The sequence below is a fragment of the Anoplopoma fimbria genome, chromosome 19 (genome assembly GCF_027596085.1).
Source record: "Anoplopoma fimbria isolate UVic2021 breed Golden Eagle Sablefish chromosome 19, Afim_UVic_2022, whole genome shotgun sequence".
In the NCBI taxonomy this organism is placed as follows: domain Eukaryota; kingdom Metazoa; phylum Chordata; class Actinopteri; order Perciformes; family Anoplopomatidae; genus Anoplopoma; species Anoplopoma fimbria.
The window spans coordinates 3,461,949-3,488,675 of record NC_072467.1 but is presented as its reverse complement, the minus strand read 5'-3'; the positions used below and the strand labels follow the sequence as shown (position 1 = coordinate 3,488,675).

The 26,727-nt window shown below is 43.2% G+C and overlaps 1 protein-coding gene across 1 annotated transcript; it reads left to right on the top strand.

The window, feature by feature from the left end:
• Positions 1-1,292: 1,292 nt before the first annotated feature.
• iqsec3b (IQ motif and Sec7 domain ArfGEF 3b) lies at positions 1,293-26,258 on the top strand. The gene is made up of 15 exons (XM_054620658.1): positions 1,293-1,816; positions 6,475-6,546; positions 10,387-10,504; positions 11,579-11,971; positions 12,629-13,347; positions 14,021-14,182; positions 15,606-15,728; positions 19,830-19,996; positions 21,834-21,973; positions 22,143-22,274; positions 22,396-22,495; positions 23,669-23,827; positions 23,920-24,012; positions 24,700-24,746; positions 25,839-26,258. The coding sequence occupies exons 1-15, from the start codon at positions 1,293-1,295 to the stop codon at positions 26,256-26,258; spliced, it is 3,369 nt and encodes a 1,122-aa protein (XP_054476633.1).
• Positions 26,259-26,727: the final 469 nt, after the last annotated feature.

Sequence of the window (26,727 nt, the reverse complement as noted above, 5' to 3'; positions counted from 1 at the left end):
GCATGTACAAAAAGTTACAACAGAAGTTGACGATTTGAAAATTATGGAAACGGTTGAAAGAGAATATGGATATGGGTAATACACAAATATTATCTGGCAACTAGGAAATACTGTCAGTTGAGGATGATCCAAAGCCCATCTGCTTTCTGTGGAATCAAAAGACTATTGGTACGTACTATATGTACAGTTGTTTTTTGAGTTTACTTGTGTTTAACAGGAGCCAAGTTATTGACATGATACCCGATATCATTGGGTTTCAGATATCGTGTTCCCAAACATGGTATTTCTGAACGATGAGTCTTATCTTTGTTTATTAAATCATCAGAAAAGTTAATTTTGTGTTGCTTAACTGCAGGTCAAAAAAACCTTACCACACCCCTAAACAGGCTTACTCTTATTTACTAATAAATGCATATCTTTCTTCAATAATGTTTTAGTCTTAGAACTATGAATTGCATCAGTAAACAAAGCTAAAAGAGAAACATTAGAGGCCATCAAAAGAGCTGCTAAGTGGTGATATATCCAATATGTAAAATATAATTGTAGGTATATGCACTTTCAGATTGAATGTTCTGTGGTGTCCACCAGTAACCGTAGTAGTATTCGTAGTAGTTTGTAGCACTTATTATATTCGTATTAGTCTGTAGCACTTATTATATTCGTATTAGTCTGTTGCAATTATTGTTTTCGTATTAATTTGCCTCTGCACTATACTTTTGCTCTGGTTTATGCTTTAAGATGCTTGTTTAAGAAAGGAGATGCACTTATGACTTCTGGTGACTAGTAGTTCTCTTGAATACCTATGTTGAATACACTTATTGTAAGTCGCTTTGGATAAAAGCGTCTGCTAAATGACTGTAATGTAATGTAATGTAATGTAATGTAACCGGGGAATGGCTCAGATGTTGAACCTCCTTGAACAGCCTGTAGGGTGCATGCTTGCTCCATAGCTTTCTCTTGCATGTGTGCGTAATGACGCATCTGCCTGCCAGCGCCTCTCCTCCCCTCCTCCATCCTGTCACATCTGGATCTGGCTCCTCTCATCAGCACCACTCAGCGCAGTGAGAGAGAGAGAGAGGGAGAGAGAGAGAGAGAGAGGGAGGGAGAGGGAGGGAGGGAAACGACCGGAGAAGCGGAGGCTAGCTCGGTCGGTGCAAGGAGAGGAAAGCAGAAGAACATCTCACCTCCTCCTCATCCGCATTCACGGATATTTTGCATCTCCTCTGTCCTCCATCCGTCAGTCCGGCTTCATTTTTCTTCTGCTTCTCCTCCCTCCTCCTGTCTTGGGTATGATGATGAGCTCCAGTCTGCTGGAAAATCCTGTGCAGGCGATTCTGTACCTGCGGGAGCTCACCACCATCGTCCAGAACCAGCAGAGTCTCATCCAGACCCAGCGCTCCCGGATAGAGGAGCTGGACCGGCGGGTGGACGAGCTCATCGGCGAGAACAGGCACCTGCGGGACGTCAGGGTACAACAGCAGCATCCCTACCACCACCACCACCACCATCACCCTGACTCCAGCTGCTTTCATCAGCACCACCACCCTCAGGAGCCCCAGCTCAAGACCAGTGCCGGGTCTCTGCCAGACCAAGCCGTGGCACCAACACAAGTCGAGGAGACTCCGGGGGTCCAGCCGTCGCCGCCTTCCCAACCTATGGACCCGGGGGACATGCAGCTGGTCCCGGCCGACCCGTCCACGGTTTCCCCGGTTGACAGTGACCCAGAAAACGGTGGAAGTTTCCAAAGCTGCCGCTCTTTGGTTCCGATGACCCCCACAACCCTTTGTCGATCCCTGGCCCTAGCGAGGGATTCAGAGTGAGTCAGGAATATGGCTGTTTGCAGTTGTGTGTGTCTGTCTGTCCCAAAATAGTCCAATTGAGAATATATGCTTTCTGGCAGGCTATTCAGAAGGTTTTTTCTATGGTATTTAAGAAAACCTTTTATAAAAGCTATTCTTTTTTTTAAACATCCTGTGGTATTGCATCTCCTCAAGTATCGACCTATAACATAAATCAATTTCTTATCCTGTCTAGAATCCCTCATAGTTTTTGAGTAGCATCCTTCTAAAACTGTATAATTTGCGTGTCCTGCTAAATCAGAGGCGTTTAATTAGGCTAACGAAGAAGGGTCTTGCAAAATGTCTAATTTCAGCTCTTAGTGTCAGAGGACACATACGAGGACTCTACCAGAAGAGGAAGAGGTGGATTATTTAAATGAGTAGCTGGATCACGAATACTGGATCATTACATAACAAACAGCTGTAGTAGTGTGTATGTGTTCTGAAAACATAGTCTCTGGACAGCGGTCACTGTCAGCTTGGGACGGGAGCAGCATCACTTGTGGAGGATGAAACACTGCGAGTCGCTGTCCACGGTGCTGCTGGTTCCTCTATTAATTACTGCACGGGATCCTTGAACTCTCACGGGACCTCTAGGCCTCTGATGTTGCTGTGTTATATGAGGCACACAGTAATACAAACACGCACACACACACACACACACGCACACACACACACACACACACACAGCACCCCCTGCTTGGCACTAGAGCCACATAGTACATCAGCACATCACCTAATGAGAGAAAAAAAATCCATCTTTCTCTCTTTTTCTCGCACGCATGTTCACTTCATAAGTTGTTTCCCAGCAGGAGTCCTGATTGGTCTCTCTGGGACTCCACCCCCACTGATGGGAGCAACTCATAACAGAGCAGGAGTTGAGAGGAGCAGACAAGTGCAGAAGGGGATCCATGCATTATGAGAAAAAAATAGTTGTTGATATTGATCCTACAGTGAATGTTTCACCTGCCACACATTGCTTTTCCTGCTCTAGAGGTGTGTGGGTTTTCATGTGTTTGTGTGTGCCTGTTGCTCTCTCCTTGCCTGGAACCTGAGTTGTTCCCTCTAGAGAGCTTATACCCTGCGGCAAAGCTGCTATTATTTGACAGGAGTCAGTGTAACACCACTGGTTCTTAATTTAAATGAGTTTAACCGGTGAAGAAGAAATTACAATAAATTAATTGTTATTACAAAAGCTTGAGGGAGAACACAGCATCCACCAGTTGATTAGGCCGGATTGTGGGCGAGTGGTTTATAAAATAGCCTTCTTTTTCCCTGTAGTTGCTGATTGTGTGTCCTTGAATACAACCTTGCATCTTCACCTGCCCATTGATTTTAAGTCGCTCTGGATAAGACCAGTAGCTTAACACCTAATTTGTAGTTTTGCTTGAAAGTGTGGGGGAGCTCAGGCTCTCACTTGCATTTTTAGAGGATTCACCTTCCTGTCATCGCCTCCTATTTTCCTGTTGCTGTGTGTGTCAGCATATTTATATGCTACAAACTATGTGTGTGTGTGTGTGTGTGTGTGTGTGTGTGTGTGTGTGTGTGTGTGTGTGTGTGTGTGTGTGTGTGTGTGTGTGTGTGTGTGTGTGTGTGTATTGGGGTGAAATATGTCTGTGTAGATGCATCCGTGGGTGCACCCTTGCTTTTTTTTACCCATCTTACATTTCACTGTATGTATTAATCTGAACCGTTGTCTAGCCCTACAGAGAGCCCAGTTTTCTTTGCCCTGCAGATAAATGACTTGTGGGCTGTGTATGACTGGCTATTGAGTGTGTTTGTGTGCTTGTAATACTGTCATCTTTGTCAGTGCACGTGTATGAGTCCTATGGGTTGAGAGACGTGATCCTCTCCTCCACTCATTCTCTGTCTCTCTCCAGCTGAGCCTCCTATCTGCCCCACTTAGCCCATGGAGCGAACGGTAATCAGCCATTCTCAGGAGAGAGAAAGGCAGAGAGCTAGAAAGAGACAGGGATGCATGTTCAGTCGTTGTATTTGATGGAGTCCTTGTAGGTGTCTAGAGGAAGGAGCTTGAGGCGGGCATTGGAGTAGACCATGGAAAAGGGTAGGAGGGAGAAAGAGACGAGGGGGGAACAGAGAAAGTGGAAATGAGAGAATAGGACAGGGAGGGGTTTCAGTACACAGATGGCAAGACAGGTACAGGAAGAGACCAAACCAGAGATGATATAATGGGTGCATTTGGGGGAGCTGTCTCCTCAGTTTATCTCTCTTGCTGGCGGACAATAAGATAGGTTGGACAATGGAGGGACACGCTGTGGCGTCCTGTAGCGCAGTGGAAGGTGCACACAATGTACTGGCAACATTTTGAGTCCAAAAGGAGCCGATCTTATTTCTTGTCAACCCTCCTCCTTCCTTACACTCTCTACTGGATACTTGCTGATGAAAAAGCATTGTGTTTAAAGTAGTCTTACAAAACAGGACAGAGGAGAGGGATGGTGTGAGGGAGGATGGCGCACAGAGAGTGAGAGAGAGATAGATAGAGAGAGAGACAGAGAACATGGCCTGACAGCAGGAGGCATGTACTGTTGAAATATTCACCTGTTCTCTTTGTAAGCGTTGTTAGAGAAGGATGGCTGTTATATGTGTGTCTGGTTCAGACAGATGGACGGACCCGTTGACTGTGTGTACTTGTGTGTATTTATGTGTAAGTGTGTGCACGCGCTCAGAGACCCGAGCAGCCTGGCCTCCTCCTCAGGGCTGAACTGTTTTACATCAGGCTGGCAAAATAATTCAGCTCTTATACTGACGGTGAACAAGAATTGGCTCTGCAAGTTCACTGCTTTTACATTTTGATGTAAAGGGTATTGTTTGATCTAACTTCTCTGTCAACCAGGTAGGCATCAGACAACACTTTGACCCCCGTTTGACTCCCAAAACCTACAACACAGAGAAGGTGAACACTTATACTGCATTTCTTTATGTTTCAATTAGTTTGCACCTATAAAAGAAGATATTATTAAAGAGATGCATTAACTCAACAAATAGTTTAAATTACGAAAATGTATTCATCTCATACAAGAAAAATCTTTAAGTACAGTTTAAAATAGTAAAAAGTAAAATTGAAAAACTAACTGACTAATAAAATGTGGAATTATATTAACCTGCAGGTAACCTTGTGTTGTCATTGTTTGTTGTACATTTTGTCTTTGCAAACATTTAATATACATTGACAAGCATGTTTTATAAGGATTCTGACTGATTGATGTTGATTATCCTAATTGATTACAGGTGGTGTATTTAATTGTATTTGTTCTTTGGCTCTTTGGTGTTTTAGACATTCACACAGGAAAGCACAACAATAGAAAAAGGTATGCCGAAAAACATAACTTTTAGGAGTTTTTTTAAAGCCCCTGTGAGGTGTTAAAGGATGGCAATAGAGAAGTACTGTACATTTCTCAAGAATAATGAATCCATATTTATTAATAAAAAAAAACCCTCAAGACCTCACCTGGGAACAAGGAGGATCTCTAAGTTCTAGGACCAGTATCAAGAACCACAGCAGCAGTGCTGCTAAATGGTGAACAAATGAATCATGGATGTACAGTTTGTTTGCATGTGTCTCTGTATGTGAGGTGTGAGAGGCGTTACACAGATGAAACAGTATTATTCATAGAAACCAACTGTGAGGAGTGTTGATCAGAGGTACATTTTTTTAAAACATCAGCGTCCTTTTAAGTCTGTGGAAGTTGCCGTGAAAATGTAGCTTTTTTTAGCTTTGAATGTCACTCCGAGCCTCGCACAGACTCTGACTGCTTGTCACTGTGGGTCTGTGTCACGAGCAATATGCTGAGCTGAGCTCAGGTCAGAAGACTTACTGTAGCGTAGCCATGAAAATCTCACTGTCAACTGAATACTTTTAGCTCATTGTGAAGTGACCTAAACTGACCTCCACTCACACCCACACCTCCTAAACAAAAGATATGATAATAAAAATAAATTTTTTAAAGTCATGATTATTTTTATCTTCACGTCACTGGTGGTGGAAGGTGTCCTGCACAGAAGGTCAAAGGGTCAATCTATGCAACAATTTAAACATGATGTGTCTTGCTTTCTGTCCTTCCTTGTTTTTTTATTATTCCTTTTCACTCTAAATTGCTCCAGATAAAAGCACCAGCAAGATGCTTAAAATATGAATGTAAATGTAAAATGTATGAGGAAGAAAATAGAGAGGCGAATTTAAGAAGAGACAGAGCAGGAAACAGAGCTAGAGTAACCATCTGTCCAGATTGGGAATTCTGCTAAATCACCACAGATCTGATTAATTGGAAGGGAGGAGGCATAGACAAGCACATCCAGATACACAAACATCTACTCACACTCGATCTGAGCGTCTTCAGCCTTGAATTGACCTACATAGAGTATTTACCATGGGATCAGTGCCAAATTGTAAACAGAACCCATGGAAATAATCCAGAAGAGTCTAATGGGAGCCTTTTCAGTGTCTTTTGGGAAGTTGGACTAAGAATGAACATAAGGATGAATATGGAAACAAGGCAAACATCGGGCAACGGCCAATAATAACTGTATGACATGCTGTCCTTCCAATTTTGTCTGCTTCTCCTCTTTCCTCCCCCCTTTACTAACCTATCCCCCTCTCTTTTCTGCCCTTCAGGAGCGAGACCGTGCTGCATCAGTTCTGTTGCCCAGCCCCTGAACATCCAGAGGCCGACACCACTGGCTCCTCCAGGTAAGACCGAGTCACACAACAAACACTTTTATGCCACTATTTGTCTCTGCAGTTTGGCTCCAACAGTATGCTCTTTCAACCATTGAAAACGTACTGTCTCTGTATACGTAATCGCTGCATATACATGTTTGTCATCCAACTGAGTAATGTCCACACTCAGGCTTTTAATCATGCTCGTTAGTACGTGCACAGAACTGCATGCCAGAGTGAATCGGTGTATTTCTGGACGTGCGGCGCTTGGAGTTGCAGTGAGAGAGTTAAATGTTCTGTAACAAGCTTATAGACCTTACAGCCTCAAGGGTGATTCACATATAGGGAGAAAGAGGGAGAGAGAGAGAGCGGGGTGTGAACTGATATTGGCACTATGAAAGTGCCCATGGAAACCCAGTAATGACGCAACGGTTACCACTACCATAGTAACTAGAGAATAGGACTTTGAAGATCTACTGTAGCCACCTTGCCGTCTGTTGCTGTGTGGGCAGCTTGTTTGTTTGTTGTATGAGTTTTTTCATCTCTTTTTGTATTGCGTGCTGTGTGTGAAGGCATGCCTTCTCCCTCTATGGTGGTTGGATGAGCAAGATTAGATGTACAACGCTCCAAAAACGAGCGGAATTTCTCCCATCGTTTGATCTATGTACTTTTAAATCCACTCTTCCCCAGTGATATCTACTTAGTCTGTCTCATCTGCTGTTATATCTCACCCCTTGTGTTGTTTGTTTCTGTATGCATCACTACTCATTATTTATCTGTTTGTTTATTTCTGCCTCATCCCTTCTTATCAAGTGTCTCTCTCATTCTGTTTTTATTAATATCACCATCTGTCTGTCTGGAATCCCTCTTTTTTCTCTGCTTTGATGACTTAACTATCCTCATCTACACCCACATATTCCTGATTGGATCAGCTAATGGCACAGCAGCAGCGGACACCCACCTGAGATGATGAGATGTAGACGAGACGTGCAACACTCTTAGCTCATTATTATCATCACATGAGGTTGTGTGTGCCTGGTGGCTGCAAACTCGCACCACCACTACACAATAACTGTCATCCACTGAATCTATCAGAGCACGCAAACCTCCCAAGAGATGTCAGGTGATCCGCATCTAGTCTAACCTGCCGGGCATTTTCTCTCCTGTGTGCGTGTGTGTGTGTGTGTGTGTGTGTGTTTCTGGCCTGGCCGTCCAGTACTATAAATCTCTGAAGGACCTTGAGAGATGCGATTTGACAGATGTTCATTTCTCCTGCACCATGATGTCACACATGCAGGAGTGTGTGCTCGGTTTGTTTGTTGCTGCTATGTGAGCATGTGTGTCTGAGTAAGAGAGAGAGAGAGAGAGAGAGAGAGAGAGAGAGAGAGAGAGAGAGAGAGAGAGAGAGAGAGAGAGAGAGAGAGAGAGAGAGAGAGAGAGAGAGAGAGAGAGAGAGAGAGAGAGAGAGAGAGAGAGAGAGAAAGGGAGTATAGCTGCCATATCATTATGGAGGCTTTTGCTGTCCAGATGCATTAATAGCTCAACTCTTGCTTTTAAATCCTCTAATGTATTCTAATGTACTCTAATGTATTCTGATGCTGCACAGGGGCATGGCAGCGTTTTAATAGAGGTTTTGATAGAGACAGCCTCCAGCATGCACACACCAACACAGTCTCTCTGTCTATATCTTCCTCTCTCTCCATTTCTATCTCAGCCACTAGTTCCAGTGTCTTCCCCTTTTTTCTCAATTTTATTTCACTAACTTTATCTCATTTAAAGATATGACCAGGCTTCTTTGGCCCTGTCTCAGACTCTTGGCTGGGGAACGCAGAATATTTGCTTTAACGGCAATCAAAGAAAACAAAGAGGAGCTTTAGTGGTGCGCTCATTATTTAACCATGAGCAGGCTTTTTAGTCTCCCCAGTCGTGTTTTGCACTAGTCCCTTTTGTGTAAAAATTATGACGGTAAGCAATATCTGGGTGGAAGAAAGATTGTACAAGCACACAACATCATGCACACTCACACTCATAATTGCACATCGTTATAAAACCTCTTAGGGTGTGATCATACTCGATGCTTACATCAGGCCAGTCCGGCTATATAAAAGGTGCTGAATGGCAGTGTTTTGTATCTTTTAGAGGCGGTTTGATGCCAGAGTTGGCCACATTACACCTTTTTTTCTCGAAATTTTACCAAAATGAACAAAGCATACGTTGTCCACACCAAACATTCGGTAAAAGGGACATTTTCTGCTATGTCATGGAAGTAATTTTCTTAGGTAAGCCTTAAATGGCTTTCACAGAATTTTGATAATGCTGTCATGAAAAAGAACATTGTTCCATCTGTGGACAGGACCTGAGATTAAAAAGAGGGTTGGACACATTGAGAGACTCTACAGTTTTCTCTGTTTTATGAGTTAAATTTGTTTGATATATTCTCCTTTTTCTGAGAGTCATGTTTGACTTTGAGGATATGGTTGTCTTGCATTTCTTCCAGTGTTTTTGAACGCTAACATGCTGTAACTTGACTTGATTGTGCTTCCATACTGTAACCCTTTCACCAGAACATAGAAAATGTTATAAAAAAGTAATATTGTGTCTTTGTAGGAGACTTATACTTTTCATCACAACTTCCACTGAAATGTTTTTCCACTGAAATGTTTTTCCAAATTATGTAATTGCCATGGAAACACATCAGCTTCTGGAGTCTCTTACACAAAATCCGTTCTAATTTCCGTGGAAAACGTTATTAGTGCGCTGAACACATTTGGATCTGCCAAGAGAGCAGTGCACCATTTTGGCATTGTGAAACTGAGAATGCCTAACGAAGATCTCTGTGAAATCAAAGCATTGCTCTATAAATTAAGCTTGTTGGGAAAGTGTAATGCACTATAAAGTGCCCTTAAAAATTATCTCCCTTGAGTGGTCCAGTCTCAAGATGGACCTACGTATATGTTAAACCAAGTAGATCACACCAGTAGAAAAACAAAATTCAGCCCAGCATAACCATGTTTATTTTTTAGACTTTTCTCCGAGATTTGTTTTGTTTTCTTGGAAATATTACACAGTTTTACCTCCTCAGGCAAGCCTAAAAATTTTTTTTTTCATTATTTAAGTGAAATAACCTGAGAAGAAAAAATCACTCTTTGACTGTACTGCTAATAATTTATTGACATGCAACCTGTGACGAAGGGTCACAAGGAGATATTGCTTTGTTTTAAGGAGTCACAGGCAGCAAAAGGTTGTTTGATACAAAATGAATAATTTTAATCAAAAACATTTTGATAACTGATTAATCGTTCAGGTAATTTACTAATGGAAAAAAGCTAAATATTCACTCTTTTCTCCTTTCTCAAAATTTGGGTATTTTCTTCTGTGTTATATATTTGAGTTATGGGCTGTTGTTTGGCCAAAACTAGTTGTTTGACCATGTCAACTTTGGCTCTGAGAAATTGTGGTAAACATTTTTGACAGAGTAATTGGCAATGAAAACATTGTTACTTGCAGTCCCACTATAAACTAAACTAGTAAGTTTTAGTATGAAGAAAATAGTAAAGGAGTGAAGGAGGGAATGATTTTGGTCACAGCACAAGTCAACTTATAAAAAAGTTATTCTATTCCTGGTCATATATCCAGAGTTTCACTCCTGCAACCTGCATTGGAGCCACAAATCTGACCAAACAGCACCAGACACATAAACTCAGTCACCTTCGCCCCGAGCCGGTACAGCCACACATCACTCTGCACACGCTTCACCCTTATGAACCTCTTCAAACACTGCTTAGCTGATGACCTGCCACAGCGATGACGGCAGAGTTGTGAAGGTCAGTAGGGAGGACTAATAGCTTTCTGTTCTAATTTCCGTTGCAGTGGACGGATGCTGAGCCTGGAGGATGGAACATCCTCTGGTGGTGGACCGGAAGTGGAGGGGACGAAGAGAGAGGGACCCAGCGAGTACGAGATCAGCCTTGAGAATAAGAACAAACAGGTATGTAGGTGTGTGTTTGAGTGTGTGTGGCCCTTAAGCATAAGTGAATGCTGACTCCTCCACCTGTTTTAACATGAGGATGTGTGTGAAGGATGATCATTTGAAATTGTGTGACAAAAAAGATTCCCATTCAGATCTATTTCTGTCTGTTGTGTTGACATGAAAAAGAACACCAGCAATTCCACTGTCACAGCGACAGCAACGCAAAAGATGCTAGGTTGTCATGGTAACAGCTAATAACTGCTTCTGGCGGCTGGAGATGTCTTTATTTCTCATACCAAATTGCTGAAGGGTCTGCTGTTGCTACTGCTATTGCTGCTGCTGTGCCAGTTGCTGCTGCTGTGCCAGTGGTGTGTGTGTGTGTGTGTGTGTGTGTGTGTGTGTGTGTGTGTGTGTGTGTGTGTGTGTGATTTTTTTTCTCTGTATGTGCATGGGTGCACATGCACTTTTTGTAGCCATGCGTGTGTGAGCAGTCACACACATACCCAAACCCACATACACAGGCAAATGTGTGGCTGTCCTCCTTTTTCTCCCTCTCTGTCTCTTCTTCCCTCGCCTCCCACTCCCCCTCCTTCGTCTCACTTTTGCTGGAAATATAGGAGGGCAAAATTCTGTAAGCAGATGAGTCTTGGGCTGAGCTGCGCTGCCAACAAACGGAACAGAAATAGGCTTGTGCGGTTGTTTACTTTTCTATTCATTTTCTCAAAATCACCTTTGTCACAGCCCATCCATCCTGCTTCCCATGGCCCTTCAGCCATTATTAGAAGTTGAATGATGATAGATGATGTTTACTTTGGCTCTAATGCCATAAACCTTCACAGGTTTTAAAAGAGTGGACAGATCAGTAAGAAGGATACTTCTAAGAAGAGAGGTGTGAGCGTGCTGACTCATGACTAATTCATTTGATCTTTTGTAGACATGGACACAAAATGGCATCATGATATTTGCCTGCTGGTGGATGAATAAATATTTTTCAGTGGCTGCTGTGTGCTTTGCAATGACTCTTGCAGTGTCTTCAGTGAGTTTCATGTAAACATGTTTGATATTTAAACTCACTCCCCCTCCTATCCCCAGATAGATGAGTTGGAGCAGAAATATGGCGGCCATCTCATAGCAAGGCGGGCAGCCCGTCGTATCCAGACAGCCTTCCGTCAGTACCAGCTCAGCAAAAACTTCCAGAAGATCCGTAACTCTCTGTCGGAGAGCAAGTTGCCCCGCCGGATTTCCTTGCGCCAACCGAGCCCTTCGGGCCGAAACAGGAACGCAGCCCAGAGACACAGTTACAGTCTGCATCCTGGAGGAGGACAGATTCCCTTACGCTCCAAAACTCCTCCTCCTCCCCCGTGCCGCTCCACCTCTCTGCCACCTTCTCCTGCGTCTGCCCCAGCAGCTGGTCCCCCTCCTGCCACAGGACCTCAAACCCCTGGACAAACACTCACACAGCTGGAAGACTGCTTCTCTGAACAGGTGAGTGTTTTTATTTCATGATACAGCTTTCATAAGATGAATTAGGTAGGGATGCAGAATTGCCCCCCAAAAATAATCAAGAAATAAGATTTCATTATAGTTTTTCAGCCAAGCCGGCTAGCAGGAATGCTCTTAGAAAGGTAATGTCAGTCATTTGGCCCACAATTATGGTCGAGGCTGAAATATCTCAACAACTTCCAAAGGAAGAAAAATGTGCTGTCCTTGAACCGAGAAACATCTTATTCAGCTGCACACTGGCGGAAGATGCACAGAAAACCCTTCAACTATTTAATGGATTGCCATGAAATTGTGTTCAAATGTTCATGTTGCCCAGAGGGTCGATCTATGGTGATCCCCTGACTTGTTGTTTAGTGCCATCGTCAGGTCAAAAGCTGCTGAGTCACCCAAGCAAAGACTCAGCAGCTTGACCCGGCCTTATATCTGCTTAGACAGCACTACGCCGGCTGGACCCATTTGATTTATAGGCAGTTTTGTCTGAATGTCATGGTCTGCTCAGTAGCCAAATATAACTGTTTATCTACCTTAACTAGTGTTTAGCAACACCTCTGGTATTAGAAACTTACACACATGAATCAAGTCTCTTGACATTATTAAATTGGTTTTGAAGTGCTTTTTTTTCTATGATCATATTTGCAGCTTCATTCCTTGGCCCAGTCAATTGATGACGCCCTTCGGGGTTGGAGCTTGTCGGAAGGTGGAGATGGGAAGGGGCTACTGATGGACCCCGGGGCCCTTCGTGCAGCTGCTGAGAGTGCTTGTCTGCCTCGCAGTGCCAGCTCGTTGCTCATGGCCTTCAGGGATGTCACTGTTCATATCGACAGCAATAGCTCCTACACCATCTCTTCCGCCACCACCACAACCACCACCACCTTGGGCAATGCAGGCGGGGGAGAGCCGGGCAGCAGGAAGACTTCTGTGAGTGGGATGGCTGGAAGCGGAGACGGCCAGTTAGCAGAGGAGCCAGAGTTTCCTGCACCTCCACCCATTGAGGAGCTGGAAATGGCTGATCCAGGATCCAGGAGGGGCTCAGCAGGGACAGCTCTGGGAGGAGGAGGAATGGAGGGGGAGAGCGGCTCAGACAGACTGGGGTCCACATCCACTTCTACCTCCACCTCCATCTCCACCTCAGCCCATTCTAACCAGCAACCCGCTCAAATTTATACCCAGTACCAGCAGTACCACTACACTCATCCTCAGCAGATCCCTGGGGGTCCGAGCCCAGAGGCCCTGCAGGCCCTGGTCGTCTCTCTGCCCAGGGACCGCTGCCAGGATCCAGCCTCCTGCCGCTCGCCAACTCTATCCACAGACACACACCGCAAACGCCTCTACCGCATAGGACTCAACCTCTTCAATGTGTGAGTGGGCCGGCGACACACATACACACTGATACACTCAGTGAAATATTTTTGCACCCTCTGGCTAAGGGTTCAAAGTACACTTATTACTGTTTGTGTCTAACAAATCTCCAACAGCCCTGCAGAACTGCTCTTAGCAGCTGCTCATTAGTGTTTGTGATTGTTTGGAGGAGCTGCGTGTTCAGTGGCATCTTGTGATGTCAACACAAAAAATGAGATTGAGAGGATGGTGAGGGCGAGGGACGAAGAGAGAAAGAGAGAGATAGGGCAAATGCGGTTGAAGAGGAGAGGCAGTCAAGGAGGTCATGAATAATGTGAGAGCCTCTCAGTTTCTATAAATAGAGCCCACGTTTGGCCTGTACTTATTATTAGTTAATACAAATTAAAGTAAATGAACTCATATGCATCAGTGACAGTGGGTCTGATCCAGAAGTCCAGAGCTAACAGCCTTTACGCTTGAATGCCCTCTTCTTTTCTCTTTGTGCTTCCTCCTCCACACACATCCACTTCCTTTCATACACATTAAGCACCCTTTCTGTAATATGCAGTGTTACAAATTTTTTTTCTCACTCAGGCCGACACACCTATCTGCTTGAACGCACAAATACATTACACACACAGTGTTTAACTCTTAACACTATCTGCTTTTTTGCTGCTGGCTATCTGCACTTAGGAACCCAGAGAGAGGCATCCACTTCCTGATCACGCGTGGTTTCGTCCCGGACACTGCCATTGGAGTGGCTCATTTCCTGCTGCAGAGGAAGGGCCTGAGCAGACAGATGATTGGAGAGTTCTTGGGGAACAGCAAACTGCAATTCAACAGAGATGTCCTTGAGTGAGTCCTGCTTATTTATACATGTACTCATCACACACAGACATATACTTGGTTGGGTTTCCTGTTACGAATCCCTCATCAAATTCAAATTCCTTTGAATTCCCTATTGAATCTATTTGTTTTTTTAGTTATAGTAATTGTATAATTGATTACTTGTTTTGAAGTTCAAAACCTTAATTGCTTCTTAATTAAATGAAGCAGGGCGTCATTTTGACCTCAGAATGAAGTAACAATCACAACTCAAGGTCAATTTTAATAGCTGTTCTGAAGGTTTTCCACCACATGACATGGTCCTTATCAGCAAGTTGACTTTGACTCATTGCCACTATTTTAGAGATGATCAAAGTTAATGGTCAAATTTCCTTCAGGACCTTTAAGGAGCAGTTAACATAAAACTCCCACCCCAAGGTCCATTTATTAGCGGTTATGGGGCTTTCAATTGTATCTAGACAGTACCAGGATCATGAATGAACTTTGAATGGATGTTGCTCTTTACCACTAAAAAAAAGAGAGGACATAAAAGATTAAATAAGAGACTTGTTTGACTCTGACTTTAATGGATTCAGGTATTTCGAAATATCTAAAATAGAACAAGCTATTGGAACCAAACCAGACATTCACATATGATAAAAAACACACATACACACATACACACACACACACACACACACACACACACACACACACACACACACACACACACACACACACACACACACACACACACACACACACACACACACACTTGTCATCCAGCACTTGCATGCATAAATGCAGCACATCCATGAAAACACGCATTTACTTAATGCCTTCACACTCACCCTTTTTGCATCCAACCAGTGTAGACAGAGATCCACGATAGAGAGGCTTTTTGCTTAGGTTGTTGCAGAGACTGTAGAAATAGGTCACTGCACTGAACACACACACACACACACACACACACACACTCAGGCACACACCCTCGCTTTCTTTCACTCAGATACATAGACACACATGAATAGACACAAACAAGCATGTGCACATAAATGCACACGCACTCCTTCCATTGCTTCAGCCTGCCCTCAGCCTTTCATGTACCTCTCTCTTGCCCCCTCGCTCTTTGCATTTCATTATTTCGCCCTCTCATCCCTCTCTTTCCTTCTCTCTTATCTCCCACTGTCATCAGACCCTGTCTTCCCTATTGATGTTCGCACAAAGTGTGTGCGTGTGCAAACATGTTGCCTCTATGTGCGTCTTCCAGGTCAGTGGTTCGGTAATGGAGGTATGAGTGTAAGAGGAAGATTTGCCATCAGCACTTGGTTACCCATAGTTTGCTGCACACGCACACACTTGCACACAGTCGCTCACTCACCTTCTCATTAAAGTGACACACTGCAACTAAACCCAATCTCTCTCTCCTCTATCTCTGTCTGTCCCTTTGTAGTTGTGTTGTGGATGAGATGGATTTCTCAGGCATGGAGCTCGACGAAGCCCTCAGAAAGTTCCAGGCTCACGTTCGTGTCCAGGGAGAAGCACAGAAAGTGGAGAGACTCATTGAAGCCTTTAGGTGAGACTGTCAACTCGCTTACAACCAGACCTCGCTGACTAACTCATCTTTTAACACAGTTCAACACAACAACGGTCCATCACATGACTTAGCGAGGCCGGTAAGGGCACTCTGAACCTTTTGAAATGAATAGAACTTTTGCCTTTGGCCACTTATGCAACACATGTAACCAAGCTCACATATTTTGCAATAAAATAAAAAATCTCATCTCGCAGCCTTGGGGTAACACACGTATCCAGAAAGGCATACTAATAAGGCAACTGTTTAGTGTTTAACTTGTTCTGCCAGCTCACTGTGGCAGGCTCTGATTAAACCAAAGATGTGTATCATTAACAAATTACACTGATTGGCTTTAACCTTTGACTTAACTCAGCACTGTTTGATTGTAAGACAATCATAGCTGTGATCTGAGCTGCAGGCAATCAGTTGAAGAAAAAATACATGCTCCATTTCACATCTTTCTCCCCTGGATGGCACTTTCTATCCAAAACTTCAGGCTCTACTGTTTGTATGTGCATGACAGTTGCGAGGCCATTTTCATCCAAAATCAAACATGAATATGTGAAAGTGCATGTTTGGTACTCATGGGGTTTTAGCTGGTTTTCTGCTCAATGTGTCTTGCCTTCCAGTCACTAAAATGTATGAGCCATCTGAAAAAAAGTAATTTTAATACCAGGAGGACCTTGAGAGACTAACTGTAGCTCGCACACTCCCTTTGTGTCTTTAAGTGGACTGTCCAGCTTTGCCTCTAACAAACTCCTGGACAGAAACAGGTTTTTATGATGCAATTTTAACTTCTGACTGAAAGCTCTTTGAGGTAAAAACAGACAGAAGTGACCAGACAAATAGGAGCTGCAAATTGTCTCCTTATCCTCAGGCTGACACTGCCCTTGAAATGTCCTGGCAATATCCAAAGATTGCTCCCAGGACTAAAAATGCAATAGAAATGACCATCATTGTTTTCTGTTTTGGAGTAATTGGTTGCAATGTCGTATACATTTAATCTACCTTTGCTGATGTGCTGCTCTTTGCCTGAGGATTATCCACAATGTCCCCACCATGAGTTGAGCCACTGCCCCTTTAAACTCACTAACCAAGATGTCCTTCTAAAATGCACTAAGTTGCTTGTATAATTCAATGTTACCATAGAAAATGCACTGCACTGAACTGACTTTCAACACATTTCTGTATCCACAGTGTGTGGACTTTGTTCGTCTGAACTGCTGACTTTGAGTCTGTCTTTTTGTGGTCTGCTGACTTAGATTTTATGTTGGCATTATTTTATTATTATTGAAAACATTTTGATGAACAAATCCCATGAAAAAATGCAAAGCTAACCATTTATAAGTCGTTTTCTCAGTGCTTCCCAACTGTCTGTCTGTGGCACTTGGCCCCAAGCCCATTGGTTCCTACTAAAGACTTAAACCTTTAAGACTAAGAGCCTACAGTCAGGACAGTTTTTGGACAGATTTTAATTTTGATCTGATTATGGTACTATGAAAAGTCAGAGGTTGACAAAAGTTATTAAATTCACCATGAGGGGGACATGAATGTCTGACCAATCCAGTAGTAAAGACATTTCAACCTAGACCAAAGTGGTGAACTGGCCCCTCAGATCAACATGGCCATTGCAAGATACACAAACTAGCGTGGCACAAATTCATAGTTTTTTTTTTGACTGTCATAAAACAGCTGGGCACTGTAGTTTTTATCAAACATTACTGTGTCAGGAATAAAAAGCATGTATTTTGAGGACTATTTTCAGCCGCGGATTAATACTAATTTTGTGCTCTAGTGAGTATTTACAGCAGCAAGACGGATTATGTAGGATTGACTCAAAATAAACTCCAGGTCCATCATAATGGGGGATCACATTACTCAGTGCAAATGTGTGGCCAATTGATGTGTTTTAATAGCTATAGCAGGCTGTAGATACATAAGCAATAATTATTAGAAATATTTCTTGGTTTTGATCTACGGTGAAACATAGATCATCAGCCCTGTCTATTAAGCAAAGTGGGTTCTTACCAAAGGCACAAAGTGGTGAAGGAAGAGAGGAAAACGAGCATTCATGACACATCGCCTCTCTGCTTCTGATTTGAGGGCCAATCAGAACACCCACCGAGGTCATCAGTTAATCACAACTCACTCAATCATGCGTGCTGAGCCTCTGGGTGCAGATTACAAATTCATCTGCGATCTGAGACCACACTCTCTGTAGCAGGGAACTGTGAGTATGGGTCAGAAACATTGGGCTTTTATCGGGACAGCCAGACATCCGATGCCATGTCTGTTACGTAACACTTGTTATGTCATCTGTTTGAAGCCGTTGTACTCTTGTCGTGAGTAGTGCTTTTATATGAAGCGGTGTTTGTGCCAGCTGGCATGCAACATTCATATACAGATATGAAGATAAGAGATCGGGAGCTAGTGTTTGAATTAACCGGTTACATAAGACGGAGATCCGTGCTTGAAAATGTGGGAATGAAGCACAAACACACAAATGCATAGGCCTAACCACAGCTTTATTTATTCACTCAAACTGTTTGCTCACATATGCACTCCTCATCCATGCACATGTCTATTTGCTATCACATACACACTCACACAGTAGATCCTGCCTTGCTTTCAGTCTTTGATGAATTTGCTGCAGAATTACATCAAGATGGCAGATCAGGAGGCTCGTTTGTGCCTCTGTATGTGCATATTATATCTGTAGCAGTGTTTTTTGCTGTGCAGGATCTATTCTCCCTCACACAGCCATTGCTTCTGAACTGGGCTGCAGTCAATTGATACCCTATGATCACTCTGGTCTTAGATCTTGTATTGGGTCTGGGAAAAGGCTTTCTGGTTGCAGGTCTCAGAAGTGGCCTCTCGCTTGCATATGCTTTGACAAGTACATAGTTCTCTGGAGCAGAGCAGCCCTCTCCATGTCTGCATTCTGCCTGGCTGCAGAGATAAAAGCCTCCCACCACTGAAATGGCCCACTGTGTAAGTGTAAGTGACAGTAAGAAAGATAGGGGAGGGAGCTGTGGGGGAAGGAGGGGTTGCAAGTGAGAGTTTGTGAAGCCTGTGGGCAGTGATGGAGCAAATGAAGTCCAAATATGGCATCTCTGGCTCCAATGCAGACTGGGCAGCGTTACCTCACCTAGGGCAGGGCCATTTTGTCAAATGTCTCCTGTCTCCTGTCAGTCTCATGGCCTCATGGTACAGTGCTCCTCACATCTGAATAGAAGTAACAGTCAGTCAGTCTTTGAGTCAGTCAGTCAGTCAGATTAAAAAATGGCTGCAGCTTATATGGTGAGGTATCGTCCTTAAAATCAGTCTGAATACGTCCATCTCACAGCACGAATAAGCAATTAAAAAAAAAATCGGATCAATTTGCACTGATCGTCCTTAACGATGCAATCCCTGATTCTGTTAGTTTGAGTTGAGGGGACATTTTGGGATTTGGGGATTCAGTTGGGCACGATAACAAAGTCATTGATTATAAATTAGGTGGAAAAATTATTAGAAACACTTCTTAGTATTAAGCAATACAATTTAACAGCATATTAGATCATATCAATGTTAGAAGCTTCACAAAGGTGTGATTTATTGTAAGACTTTATGAGAGTGCATTAGTTTGAGTGCCAACTGGGTCTGTGATTTTAGTAAAATCCTACAGTTTCCTAAAACATGGTCCTCAGTGTAATAACATAATCACTTAGTTGATGTGGTTTATTTACCTTTGTGTTGCTGGAAAGTTGCCCCATACATGTCTGTATGTATGTACTGAATAGGGTTGTATTATACGCCAAACTTGTGGTATGCTGGCAAATACTTTACAATCTTATTTAGTTTGTGCCATAACTGATATCTTTGTATTGCACCCGAGAAGAAATTTCAGCTAGTACATGTTGTTATCCATGTAAAAAGAATAAACGTTTCAGGATATGAATGAATAACTGGGAGTTGCACTTGCTGTGTCTTAACTACAAAATCAAATTTTTGGGGTCTATGATAGTGGTATAATGACCTAGAATCCAGATCAAGACGTGATAGAGAAATGTCACACTGAAGATGTAAGTGTAACTTTGTTGTCCTATTCCCCCTCCACAGCCAGAGGTACTGTATGTGTAATCCTGATGTGGTGCAGCAGTTTCACAACCCAGACACCATTTTCATCCTGGCCTTTGCTGTGGTCCTCCTCAACACTGACATGTACTCGCCGAACATCAAACCCCAGCGCAAAATGGGCCTTGATGACTTCATACGCAACCTAAGAGGTAAGTGTTTCCAAATCCATGTTTGACGGAGATAAAGTGTTTCTTTATATAGAGGCTGTGTGCGTGTGTCATCGAAGGGAGTGTGCACAGACCCGGTGGACAGAGGTGGTAAAATGACTTGCAGACATGGTGGTTTTATGAGCAGAGAGTTTGACATGGGTTATATATAGTAACCACATGTAAACATACATGCACATTTCAAACCTTTTACTATACATCATGTTGAGATCCATCTGAGAAATATGCCAGAATGAAAAGGAGGACAAAAAAAAAGCAGAGGGCAGGGAAAGTCAAAGTTTTACTACAAGCACTCTCTTATCAACCTTACAATCAGTCTTTTGAGTGACAGCCTCTTGAAGTGAAGTAAATTACTCAAAGAGGCGGCGGGTGCTTGCCTCCGCTCGCTACCATCAAGAAAACCATCAGCTGTGCAGGAGGAGATTCCTGATATCCTTAACTCAGAGCTCTGCTCCAGCGGCCGTGGCATTGACCCATTTAATTAAGGCTCACTTAGCCTTAGATTTTCACGATATGAGCTTGGGTTTCAAGAGGCATCTCATCACCTGAGGCTCTAAACAAGTTCTCTGTTCAGTGGTTGAACAGATACATACATTTACGGCAATAAGAACTTAAAGACAAGAAGTAGGACTTTTATCTGTACCTTCAGTAAATGAAAAAGAATAAATAAAAAAACCCACCATAAATAAATGAAAATATCTCTTTTCATATGATATCGTGCAACTCAGTTTTAATTTGTGAGCTGAAAAGGTTTCTCCTTAAGTGACAATCTGTAGTGAGTCTGTGCTGCTCAACAGCGATTATATCAACTACAGGGACACAATGACAGCACACATACTGTGATAAAAGCTACAAAACCCTCAATGCTAAACAACTAATTACATCTTTTTAAAAAATGATATGAGGCCACACAGTCAGTTTCAAATTCAATGTTCATTAAGTGTATAACTTTGATCCCTATCAACTTCCACTGTGGCTGCTACTAATCTTCCCTATCCGCACAGTGAAATTTTATTATCAACATCTGTGAATAATAAAATCATTCATAAAATAAATGTTAATTGAATGTTTAATTTAATAGTTTTGGCGCTGCTTTGGAGTAAATTTGGTCATAGTGTATATGGGAGCTTTTGAAAAAAGGGCCATTGTTTTGAATTAAAATATTTGTGCACAATAAATGAATAACAAATAAGATTACATGAGACCACATAAATCATAATTTTCACTAAAATGGACAAAACAGCATGAAGGCAGGTGAGCATGAAAACAGTAATTTATTGATGGTCCCTAAACCAACTCCCAGCCTTTAACCTCGAGGGTGGGCAGGTGAGCTAACCATCCTCCTACTGCCAACACTGGGTGAATACATCTGTGGGTGAAGAAGACATTGCATGATCCGGAGGGAGTGTTTGTCAAATATCCACGATTGTTGTCAAACATGGCAGCTGGAAATATTTAAAAGTCAGCCAAAGATGGCTGTTTCAAGCAACTCATGATGGGGCTAATGTTAAGATAAGAGAATCCTTTAATAGTCCCACAGCGGGGAAATTTAAAACAGTTAAGTTAATTATGCTAACTTAAGTTAGGTTTGCATAATTAACTGTCTAGCTTCGGTTAATAAAATCAATGTGGCTGTCTGAGGTCAAGTACCAGTTGTTTTTATAGATCTTTGCTGATATCACTGTAAACTGCATGTGCCGCGCGCAAATAGAAAGCTTGACAGCGTAGCAACAGTAACTAAGGGCGGTGGGAGGCTTACAGAGTACTTCTTACCTTGATAGTGACCACTGCTACTTTTTCTGGATCATTGTTCCCTCAGGTGTGGATGATGGAGCAGACATCCCCAGAGAGATGGTCGCAGGCATTTATGAGAGGATCCAACAAAGAGAGCTCCGCTCCAACGAGGACCATGTCACCTATGTGAGCCGTGTGGAGCAGTCCATCCTGGGCCTCAAAACTGTGAGTGATATCCATCTTTGTGTGCAAGTCATCCCTTTAGTATTTCTCATTTCGACGTTCTGCCTGTACTTGTTTGTTCTGTCGCTTTTTCTCGTGTCATGTATTATTTCACAGCAGCCTGTCCTTTGTACTATCTGTCATCTCCGTCTCTTTAACTTGGCCTCTGTAGATCCTCGCTGTGCCGCACAGACGTCTGGTGTGCTGCTGTCGTTTGTTTGAGGTACCCGACGCCAACAAGCCTCATAAACAGAAACTGTCCCAGCTCCAGAGAGAGGTCTTCCTCTTCAATGACCTGCTGCTGGTGAGGAACCTTTATTCAGTGACTCGCTACAATAACTGAAACCACATTTTATTGATAGTTCATACATAATCAGAAATAATGTGAATTCCACCATGCTGTGTGCCCTGTGTCCCTACTGTAGATCCTGAAGCTGTGTCCCAAGAAGAAAAGCTCAGCCTCATACACCTTCTGTAAAGCGATGGGTCTTCTGGGAATGCAGTTTCACCTCTTCAGCAATGAATGTAAGAAGCTTTTTTACTCTGCTGCATTTTTTTTTAGTATAGTTCGACCTTAGTGCTGGAAAATGCTGAGCTCAGCCGGCGGATCTCCGGGCCAAGACTTCCTTTCTGTGCGCAGCTCATTGTTTAGAGTCCGATTAGCAACTTGAGATGCGAGACTGGAGTTGGAGTTGAGAAACGACGTGTGCAACAATATTTGTTTAACAAGAAGCCAGTTTAAAAGCTAATTTTAAACCAATAAAAGTATGCATGTGAATGCAGAATTTGTATGTAGTGATAACCATGTAGTCCATCACAGCTCATTACAGTTATAAACCAGAGCCTGTTCAGTAGAAAAGGTTGAATGAAATTGTTAATCTTTGCATATATTTACTATACATATTAATTGAAGGATTGCCTCCACACAGCTCTCAACATGGGGACAACTGAGCCGGTGGCTAGCAGCTTATGTTGCTAATAGTGCATGGGGTCATGACAGCGTTATCAGTGCTTATGGTTAAATAATGTTTTAATATAACTGAATCTGTAATGGGTACCACAAATGTGGAGAACCCTCTATATCTCTATATACAAGTTGGTAAGCTGTATGGAAACAAATGGTCTTTTCACTTCCCTGTCCAGGTTTATGATGTAGGTAACTGAATAGAGGTGGCTCTGTCAGACTGTATTCAGGCAAAGTATTTTTTTTTATCTAAATGTTAACATTAAAGTGCTACAGTACCATGAGCATAATAACGATACAGTAACATGTTGATGTTTAGCGTCTATTAACCATGTTAGCATGCTTATTATTTGGTAATAAGTAAAGCTGAGGCTGATGTGAATGGCAGTAGTTTTGCAATAATTTCTTCCTAATTCAGTAATTGGACACATAAAAAAAAAATAGACCTGATGATGGCAGAACATGAAAGGTAGGGCTAATTAAATAATTCTGTACAAAGTAAAACATAAAACTACTGATCTCCAGTACGAAGGAGCTTCCTTATATTTCTTCAAACCCTTAGTTGCAATCTTCAAAAAGCCATTGCTGCCAACAGAAACACATCAGGTAATTTACATCATTTTGTGGAATAGAAACTGAAGTGTTTTGAAAATCCTGCATCCATTTTCACGATCAAAGTAATGGTGAAAGCGCTTTCTTTTTCTCTTTGACACATTGATGGGGTTTCTCATCAGACTATGCCCATGGCATCACGATGCTGAGCCCGTTTACCTCAGAGAAGAAGCAGCTGGTGAGTTTCTGCTCCCCGAGTGGAGATGAACTCAGGAAGTTTGCAGAGGAGCTCAGAGAGGCTATAACAGAGGTCAACGAGATGGAGCAGATACACATCCAGTGTAAGTGAAGCACACACACCTCAACATATGCAAATGCAAACAAAGACACACTACTGTATATAGCTGGTTTCAATCTTTTTTTTGTGTTGTAGGGGAATTGGAGAGGCAACAAGGCATCCTGCCGCACGGCATACACACCAATGGCGGGCAAGTGGACACACACACAGGACACGGCTCCCCCTCAGGTGCTAGTTTTGCTCGTGCGGCATAAAATGCACAACACTGCATACATTACTCATAGCAATGCATATATTACTCAAGGCAATGTAGAAAATAGGACAAATTCATGGAAGACGGAAGTTTATGTAATTGTCACATTTCTATTAATAAAAGGCTACTTAGTTCCAGAAAATAACTTCCCCTTAAACCTTCAATCGTAGATTTTTTGCATTTCTCTTTGTGCACAGATTTTTGTATGGATTAAACTCACAAGCTACATTTATGAGCTTTAAAGGTGCTGGCAGGTAGATTTTGTAGTCTTTGACAGAGCCAGGCTAGCTGTTTCCCCTTTTTTTTCTCTTTATGCTAAGCTAAGATGCTGGCTCCAGTTCTATATTTACTGGACAAACATGAGAGAGGTATTGATCTTCTTGTTTCACTCACCCCAAAAAAAGCAAATGAGTGTATTTCCCAAACTCTTTCTTTAACCAAAACCTTTAGCTTTAGAGATGTTTCTTCTACAATGAGAGCGGTGTCCATCTTATCATCTCACTCTCAGAAATAAAGCGAATAAGCATATCTTTGAAATGTTGAACTGCCCTGATAAACAAATGATTCCCCGTACGTGAAGAACTATTTCTCTGTTTATAACATTCTGTATATGAAGCGCAAATCTGCCTGTTGACTTACAAATAGACCTGTTACTCCCACAGGCCAACAGGATCCTTATGATAAAACCGGCAACAACAACACAGTAGAGGTAAGTGCAAAAACCACTCCTGCCTCCCTCAGGTAAGTGCCTGCTTCCCCTGCTCTGTGGGTGTGGTTTTGTATTTGAGTGTGTGTGTGTGTGTGTGTGTGTGTGTGTGTGTGTGTGTGTGTGTGTGTGTGTGTGTGTTTGCGTGCGTGCGTGCGGTTAAATAAGGACTGCGCCTCATCCAGAAAAGAAAGTTCGCTTTATGCTTCGCTTTTAAAAGAGCTCCGCCTGAGGCACAGCCCCACTATGCAGCCAATGATACAAAGGCCGCTGAGAGGAGTGTGCTGTAGTGGCGCTACAAACAGTCTCTTTCTGTGCCTCATGAGTGGATCAGCAGCCACTCTGCTTGCTGTTCAGCATCCCGTCTTTCATCAGCTGCTGTTTGCCAGTCTTACTGTATAAGCCTTTGCGAGCCACCATAAGCCTGGCTGGCTCCTAGAATACCATCTACAAAGCCAGATAAGCTTGATACTGTTATCAGTCTGTGGAATATGTGTGGGTGGGTGTGTGTCCGTAAGAAACAGCCCCTTCCTTTAACTAAGCATAGTGATAGAGGCTGTTTTCCTCTTTCGCTGTTTCCTTTCTGTTTCTATTCCGTTGCCCATTCTTTCCTCTCTCTCCTGCCTCTCAGTCAGTCCTTCAGAGTTGTAAGTGAGTGTGTTAGGGAGACACCCCGCCCTCGGTGTCACCTCTCTCCTCTCCTGACACTCCTTTTGACCTTAAGCCTCTCATTCTGCCACTCATTGACCATATTTGCACACACACACACACACACACACACACACACACACACACACACACACACACACACACACACACACACACACACACTCTTTATCCAAAACGTTTCCACCATGATCTCTTAACCAATACTCTTCTTACCCTGCTACCTTTTCTCTTTCTGGGCTGGTGTGTGTAAAAACATGATTGAGAGAGAAAGAGTGAGAGTGTGTGTGTGTGTATTGCATGTGCTCGCTCTGCACACTACCTACCTGCATGCCTGCATGCCCATGTGCGTAACACACCAGAGGGCTGCGTAGAGGCTGCGTTCAGGCTGGTAACTCCTCATGCGTTCTCTGACTGTTCCTAAACTAGGTGTCAATTCACAACAGGCTGCAGACCTATCAACTGAGCCAGCCCAGCATTGAGTCCACGCCTCTGGCCCTGGCTGCCCCACCCGCCCTGCTCAGCTCCATCCAGCCCGGAGAGCTTCGCCCAGAAACACTAATCCAATGCCAGCAGATCGTCAAGGTGATTGTCGTGGACCAGAGCGGGCGAGGGCGGATGGAGGCCTTCCTCAGCCAAGGTCCGGCTACCCATCAGCTCATCCAGTCGGCCATGTCCACACCTGTGCACGTCAGAGAGGGGGATGGCCCTCAGCCTCCTCTGCCGCCTCCCCCTCCACCTTACAACCACCCCCACCAGTTCTGTCCCCCTGACTCACCCATGCCCTTCCACCACACCCTGCCTCTCACCCGTAGGCGCAACTCCAGCGGATCCCGCAGCATCGTCTGAGTCGACGGCTACTCTCCAAACCTTGGGGGCCAGACACGAGCCTCACACTCACATTCAGCAACACACACATGCTGGAGCACTAGTCGACTCACTTTCAATGGTAAGATTAAAGGCTTGCTAAAAAAAAAAAACTGCGGAATATACTGCATGAGGCGAATAAAAGGACAAAGGAAAAGGAAACCAACAAGAATCTATTCATAGTCTTGAGTGGTGTTGTTTTTGAACTTGGAGCAGTCTTGATGCCATTTCCGAAAGACAACTTCTCTTCTTTCTTTTGTCTCCAACATGTCAACCGGTAGCTGATGGTGTCGTCTGTCTAGATTTCACACTCTTAAGAGATCTTGTGACTTTGCTTTTTAAATGTCACCTTTCCAACAAATGTGTCTGTGAGCTATGACTGTGAAACCAAGGGGCATTGTCAGAAAAAGCAAACTATGGCAGTCCTAAAAGGACAACGGATCGCTTCAAA

Bases quoted from the DNA above. Each gene is read 5' to 3' on its own strand.
- iqsec3b (XM_054620658.1), top strand. From the start codon at position 1,293: ATGATGAGCTCCAGTCTGCTGGAAAATCCTGTGCAGGCGATTCTGTAC. The intron at 10,505-11,578 runs GTATGTAGGTGT...TCCTATCCCCAG, and splicing joins TTGAGAATAAGAACAAACAG to ATAGATGAGTTGGAGCAGAA. The intron at 19,997-21,833 runs GTAAGTGTTTCC...TTGTTCCCTCAG, and splicing joins CTTCATACGCAACCTAAGAG to GTGTGGATGATGGAGCAGAC.